General features: G+C 35.8%; 1 protein-coding gene across 4 annotated transcripts in view; it reads left to right on the top strand.

Moving 5' to 3' along the window:
• The window catches only part of LOC107658806 (coiled-coil domain-containing protein 136-like), a 33738-nt gene extending 28433 nt beyond the window's left edge, over nucleotides 1-5305 (top strand). For 2 of the 4 annotated variants that reach the window (XM_016447454.1, XM_016447455.1), the window contains exons 9-10: nucleotides 288-402; nucleotides 2365-2440. In XM_016447454.1, the coding sequence (XP_016302940.1) occupies nucleotides 288-392 (105 nt within the window). In that variant the 3' untranslated portion in view covers nucleotides 393-402; nucleotides 2365-2440. Of the gene's footprint in view, nucleotides 1-287; nucleotides 403-2364 lie in introns of all 4 variants that reach the window. The other 2 variants (XR_001630833.1, XM_016447456.1) reach the window with 2 other exon arrangements.
• The last annotated feature ends 2076 nt before the right edge of the window (nucleotides 5306-7381 follow it).

Raw genomic sequence — 7381 nt, 5'->3', positions numbered from 1 at the left:
TGCCTGCCTGTCTGTCTGTATGTCTGTCTGTCTGTCTATCTGTCTATCTATCTATCTATCTATCTGGTTGTGTTCTCTCCCTTTCATCCTCACACTCTTCATTCTTTCTCTCTATTACTTTTTTATTTTCCATGTTTTATTTACCTGTATTTCCACATGTGCACAAACCTCCCATGTGTAATCATGATCTTATTTTGAGTGTCTGTCATTTTTTTCTTTTTTTTTCTCTCACCACCTCTTCCTCCTCTTCCTCTCTCCATCCCTGCACCCCCTGTGTTTTTCCTCAGAGCTCCACTCCTTCGTCTGAGTGCCCTATTCTCTCCATACCCTTCATAGGAATGGTTGTAATAATGGGCCTGATATGGTGCTGCTGCAAGGAGCTCTTGTCCTAAAGGGGGAAAGGTATGGGTTTGCCTTTTCTTTCTCTAAGAGTCCAGAGACAAGCATTTTGTCCCTCCTGTACTGTGAAACTCTTCTTTATCCTGGTCAAAATGTCACTTTTTATAAGCTATAATGAATGGTCATAACTGTCATGCCAAACAAGCCTGTTTGCCCATTGGACACAGTGCCTGATTCCTTACGAGGGCCTTTTATGGATGTGCACATTGTTTCACAAACAGTTTTCCAGTTATCTACTCTGAAAAACCATATAGTTGCATTTATTCCTGTCTTTTCAGAGGTTTAAACCCTCCCTAAACAAAACAGAAACCCTCATTCAGGATGGAGTACATTAAAAATGGGTCAATTCTTTGAGTAAACGTAGTCCTGTTTACAGAAAAAGCATAAAAAACATCCCGTTCCCAAAGGGAGTTTACTTGTTTTTAGAACATTGCCAAATTAGATTGTGCTTTTGTAGTTTGGACAGAAGAATTTCTGCATCATAGACATTTCTTATGTTCTTCAGTCAGGAAGTTTGGCACCATCAAAAATCAAGTCATATTCAGACATTCTCTGAGATTTCCGAATGTTATTATCTCAGCCAAATGCATGACACAACTCTGATTTCAACAGTTCTGCTGCCCAGCGGGGCCGACTGAAGCCACACGCACACAGACTTACACAGTTCTTTGATTCTGCTGGACAGTCATGTGGTTTCCACTGCCAATCTCACAACACCAGATGGAGAGAGAGTAATAGAGTATGTAAAAGAGAATGTGTGCGACAGTGATTGGAGTATTTACTGGGTCATTGCTCTTGGCTTTGTATCTCTCCACATTTCTGGATGGGTATATAGCTCTCAAGCCCAGCGCTATTACAGAAGATGACTGGAAATAAACAACAAGTCCTCAGAAGGTTCATTAAAACCACATCAGCTCTGTAGCCTCATTCACTGTCTTCTAGCCAGAGAAAGATTGTGAAACTCTGGGGCCAGTTGCATAAACTTAGCCACCATGTTAAGACTGTGTCTTAAGAACTAGTTTGACGAACTAGCAGTTGCCAAGTGGTAATCAGTCTTACTTTTCCAATACAAATAAGAACAATCTACCTTTTCATAACTGAATTAAAAAAGTTATGACCAGTCTTGAAGAAAACAAATTAGGTGACTAACTTTTTAAGACTAATCTAAACAGTTTATGCAGCCGGCCCCAGGTTTGTGTTTCAGTTTCATTGAAATTTGTGAGTTTGTACCAGTTTCAGTTTGGTGAATGCCAAGATGAAATGTGAACATCAAAAAAACATGAAAAAAAACAAAAAAAAAAAGTACATGGATTTTAAAGTACATGGATTTTTCTATCTATCTATCTATCTATCTATCTATCTTATGCAAAATTATTCATTAAAAAAGCTCAGAGATACAATCAAAATGTTATATCATTAAAATATCAAAATTAAAATGTATGACTAATATGAGTAATATTATCAATTATAAAGGAGAATAATACAAGAGCAAAAATATCAACAATTTTATGACTTCTCTTGACCTTATGTACTGTATATCTCAGAGGTAAAAATCTAAATAATAAATCAATAAAATTTCAAAATATCAAAAGTAAAATATATATGGCTAGTGTAATTGACCAATATATGGCTAATATAATTAATATATAATGTATACAATTTTGGATTTTTTTAATAATATAATTTTGATTTTAATTTTGTCTTTATATATATATATGAGTTGAATTACTGAAATAAATGAACTTTTCCACGACATTCTAATTTATTGAGATGCACCTGTATATATATATAATATCAAAAAGTAAATGTATATGGCCAATAACTATTAAACCGCTAGTATCAAAGTTCTGTCCTATAATTATAATATTAACAAAGAATAAATAAGAGTAAAAATAAAAAAATTTAAATATTGCTTCTCTTGACCTTTGCCCTCTGATGTCATTCTCTTCCTCTCATTGACCTCAGGAGAGTGAGGGAGACTGGAACCTGGTGTTGGTTGTTGCGGTGGCAGCAGCAGCAGTTCTTCTCATTCCCAGTTTCACCAGAGCTCTGGCCTGAGTGCTGGACAGGAAGTGACCTCATCATCCCACTCTGCCCGTGGTACACAATTCTATCACCGCGACCACACTTATCCACCAATGGGAACTGAAAACCATCACTCACCTGGGACATACGGGACCACTATAACACATCGCTTCCAAACTTGGAGCTTTTTGGTGTGCATTGTGATGCTGGTTGTTTGCCGTTTCAACTGCTTTGCTCTGCTTTTGTAGACAATCATATCCGTTTCGACCAGCAGTGCTACAGACACTGACGCCATGCTGTGGGTATTTAAATGGTCAGAATGGAGGACGACTCCAAGAGCTTCTGATTGGTCTGACTCCCCGCTTTCCATTTCATCAGTTGTTTTTTCTTTCCCAAAACTTTGCCTTATCACTTTACAATAGAACATTTGCACATTTTACCTCTGTAAACAGATTCCTGATCTCTTGGGGACCGAAGAGGACACCATTCTTCATCAACAATGCTTTGGATGCAGCGTATTGCTTTGTGCTTCATTGCTTTTCGATTAGGTAGGAGCATGCAGTACTTATTTAATCTTCCTGGATCTTCCCATTTTGAATAATTACGTACCGAAGTCTCAATACTGTCAGAATTGTTTGTGTTTAGGTTCAGTAACCGAGAACTACTTTCACTTTAGACCATGGCATGTTCTCTTTGGTTTCTAACTCAAAAGCTCTGTAGTTAACTGTACAGTACTTCTCTATATGCTAGCAAAGGAGAATACTCACGTGATGCATACTATTTGTCATTTTTACATTAATTTTGGTGAAAAAAATCCAGAGTTTGAAGACTCCAGATGGGTTAAGGTTATTCCAGCAGGTAACCGTGCTTATTTTAAACTTACAGATATTTTTGTATCTGAATTGTTTATTCCAAGAAATTTGTAGATTGATTTTGTGTGTAGATTGTTAATTGATGCTAAAGAGTGATAGATATTTTTATAAAAGCATTGAATAATGTATAAGCTAAAAGAGAAATCAATGTAATGAACAAGCACAGATCTACTGAAAATTCCACGATGCACTGATGATTATTTGCTGTTGTTTTTTTTTTTGCATGCTTGCAATGACAAAACACAGACGACTTATACTGTATGTCTATACAATCTCTTCTCTGCAAGGAAGCTGACAGAGTTGGAACATTTTTAAAGAAAGAACAAAATGTCATGAACTGGTGGTTCTCAACTGGTGCCGGGACCCAAAAATAAATTGCAGGTCATTTATTTCAGGAAAAACAATCCTAAAATAAAGTTAAAATACTGTAGCAAAATGAAAAAGCTTATAAAAATGCACATTAAGACCTGAAATGCATATCTTTTGTAGTCAGTAAATCATCCCAAATCATATCATGCATATCATTGGACCGATGCAGTCCATGCTAATATACATTTTTGACATTATTTTTAAATACAAATTTTTTTTAGTGTATTTGGTTGCCACTTGATGTTAATGTAAAAACCAGTTGAGAACTACTGTCATAAACCCTTACAGAAAACCATAACAAAGATGTTTCTTACAATGCAATTCAAAACTGTAGCATAAATAAATAGCATGAATTGATTATCTAGCTAATAATAGTGCTAGAAGCAGAAACTTCCATACTGCCTTTCACCAAAAAAGTTATAATGGTAAGAAACTTGTCTTAAATTATGTATATTTCACTAAAGACGTTTAAAACGGAGAAATATGTACTTATATGTAGCTTTTTACATCAGAGATCACAATTTGAAGTCTTTGTGTGGATGGGGATTATTACAGACGTACCTTCCTTAATGAAGATTAATAATAGTGTCACTGAACTCATATCCATGTAATGATTCTAGTAAATGAATGCGTTAAGCCTTAAGGTACTATTGTTATGAACAGAATCTATGACTTTATACTTACAGTATCTATTGCTATATAATCGTTTCTGGTATACACACAAGTTGTCTTCACCTGATGTCTTTTGGTGTCATTTTCAACAAACCGCACTAAGTAGACTTCTTATCAAAGTGACTAAATCATAGTAGACATATGTGCTTGTAGACGGCTGACTAGCGCTGTCGCAGTGATCTTTGTAGTGTGGTTTTAAGACCTGCCATTAGTTGTTGTTGAGTGTTTGGGAATATCTGCAGTATCCCAAGGTTGTTCCAGTGCCGTTTTCTGCTATCCCGTTGATAGACTCAGAACTCAGTGGTAGCACAACTGAATGTTCAATGTTTCAATGGTCAGCTGATATTCTATGAGACAGTGCATGCTACACAGTGATTTGTCTTTGAAATAAACGTGCTATTTGTACTGCACAGCATTGGAAGGTTTGTTACATTGATGAAATGGAATATGAAAACTTTCACATCGGAAGGAGCGAATTTATTTTACTCTTCCACTCAGCACTTGTAAATGATGTGATATGTAGAGATTGTATATTTGCATGTCTGTGGAAGTAGATTTTGCATGCTGAGTGATAGAAACCAGTGGTAAATTTTAGCTCCTGTGACAATTTCGTAAGATTAGAGTTTGCATGTTTTGTCCAAATCCAAATTTACCAAGTTTTTAAACTTTTTGCTTTTGTTTTGTCTTGAAGATGAAGAACAGTGTAATTTATGTCCTCTTTAAATTATTTTTTTTTCTGTTCACTTTTGCTGTGGATGACACCATTATGATTTGAAATTGTCCAGAATATTTCCAAATATGCAATCAGAGTAAATATCAACTTTTGGAAAGCCCAGGCTTTCTCCAAATGGACCTTATTATGAACTATTACATAAAATTATTCACTTTATCAATGAATTTTGAATGTCATGTTGTCTTTAATTTAAAGGAATAGTTCCCCCAAAAATGTATTCACCATCAGGGCTCAGGCCATCCAAGATGTAGAGTTTGTTTCTTCAGATTTGGAGAAATGTAACATTACATCACTTGCTCACCTATCGATAATCTGCAGTGAATGGGTGCCGTCAGAATTAGAGTCCAAACGGCTGATAAAAACATGACAATAATCCAAAAGTGCGACTGTAGTCGATCAGTTATGGTCTTGTGAAGTAAAAAGCTGTGTGTTCATCAGCTGTTTGGACTCCATCCATTCACTGCAGAGGATCCAATGGTGAGCAAGTAATGTAGTGCTAAATTTCTCCAAATCCTTTCAGATGAAAAAACAAACAAACTCATCCACATCATTTTTAGGTGAACTATTCCTTTAAGTCCATTCTCCAGTCTGGTTCTCTCTTCTGTTCTGTTTATCTTGTAATTACAATCTTTTGGTTTTTGAGAGAATTGCAAATTGTACAGACTAACAAATTCATTAGAAATGCATTTGGCGCTTTACTGGATGCCGGAGGGTGGTAGATGTATGGAGATGTTGGTATGTGGCGTTGTGGCGATGCTGCTGTGTGTCTGTACTGTATGTGGTTGTGTAATTGTAACTGTTCTGTACAGTGTCTTTGACATGTTTACATGTTGTCTTGCCTTAAAAGGCATTTATTAAAAAAAAATAATGAAATTTGAAGTATTTTGGTAACCATGTATATTTTGTAAATGAACAGCAACCAATAAAGTAGTTTATCCAGAGCATCACGATTCAATATATGTGCTCGTTTATTTCTGTCAGATCAGTGAACTGCTTTTAGCTCGTTTTTGTTTCTGGCTGTTGTTGAATCATAAGGTGAGTTGATATCCATGGCTTTCACTAAATGATGAACAGATGTCCCCCTTCATTTATCTAGTCTTTCTTCTGACATTCACATTTGTTTTATTTGTCAGTTCTCATCAAAGCGTGCTGAGGTTCTGAGTCATGCCTGTGACTTCATTGTAAGTATATGAACCTCTTCTATTTCTGGGTTTTGCATGTCAGAGGTTTCTTTTCTTTAGAATTTATGTTTTTGTATGACACATAAAACAGGGGTGCCCATGGAGGTCTTATTTTTTCCAGTAATACTGAACCATATGCCTGTATATGGTTTAGTCACAGTTCACCACAGGAGAAAACACTGTGAATTACAAGAACTCATTCTGTCTTACTGTTACACATATACAGTTCCGTACAGACCCATAATATCTCACAGTGTGTTATTGTAATGAGTACAGTCGTATGACTATTCTATAGCATAACTTTGTGTTAGATGTTTGTAATATTTTCATAAAATGTTTAAACCACACACAGAGAGAGTGTATGCATGTCAAATGATACAAGCTTCCAGGGTGTGACATTTGACAGCACTGTGACCTGAGGTCAGAAACCGGTTTGTAAACAGGGATTGAAATAATGCCATCATTCTTTACATGATAAGGCAGTGGTCCTCAAATCTGGCTCGCGAGATCCACTTTCCTGCAGAGTTCAGCTCCAACCCTAATCAAACACACCTGAGTTTGCTAATCAATGTCTTCAGGATCATTAGAAAATCACAGGTAGGTTTGTTTGATTATAGGGTTGGAGCTAAACTCTGCAGGAAAGTAGATCTTGCGAGCCAGATTTGAGGATCACTGTGATAAGGCTATATCTCTGTAACAATAAGCTTTTGAGTCGAAAGTCTTATGGCACAAAGTCTAAACTAGCGCCGGTCTGCCTTATGTAGGCTATTATAATCAAATAATCCATAGCCTCTAGGTACAATATGCCTTTAAACTCATTTAATACAATCATTAATCATATTTTAGTGCCAAATTAATCAAAGCTAAATTAAAATACTCATCATGCATAAAATGTAAATTTTAATCAAAGCTAAATTAAAATACTCATCATGCATAAAATGTAAAATAGTTCTACATGGTGCTTTTTAACATTCAGACCTCTGTTTTTCATTGAAGGTTGTTCTGACACTTTGTAACTCCATGCAGCATCTAACTGCATAATAATACATATTTGATGTGTTTCATCAACTGTACATTTAAACTGATTTGCACACCCTGCACACACTCAAAAAAAAAAAAAAAAAAAAACC

Source organism: Sinocyclocheilus anshuiensis, unplaced genomic scaffold (assembly GCF_001515605.1).
Source record: "Sinocyclocheilus anshuiensis isolate Anshui unplaced genomic scaffold, SAMN03320099.WGS_v1.1 scaffold283, whole genome shotgun sequence".
Taxonomy (NCBI): Eukaryota; Metazoa; Chordata; class Actinopteri; order Cypriniformes; family Cyprinidae; genus Sinocyclocheilus; species Sinocyclocheilus anshuiensis.
The sequence above is the reverse complement of the archived record's forward strand: the minus strand, read 5'-3'. Positions and strand labels throughout refer to the sequence as shown.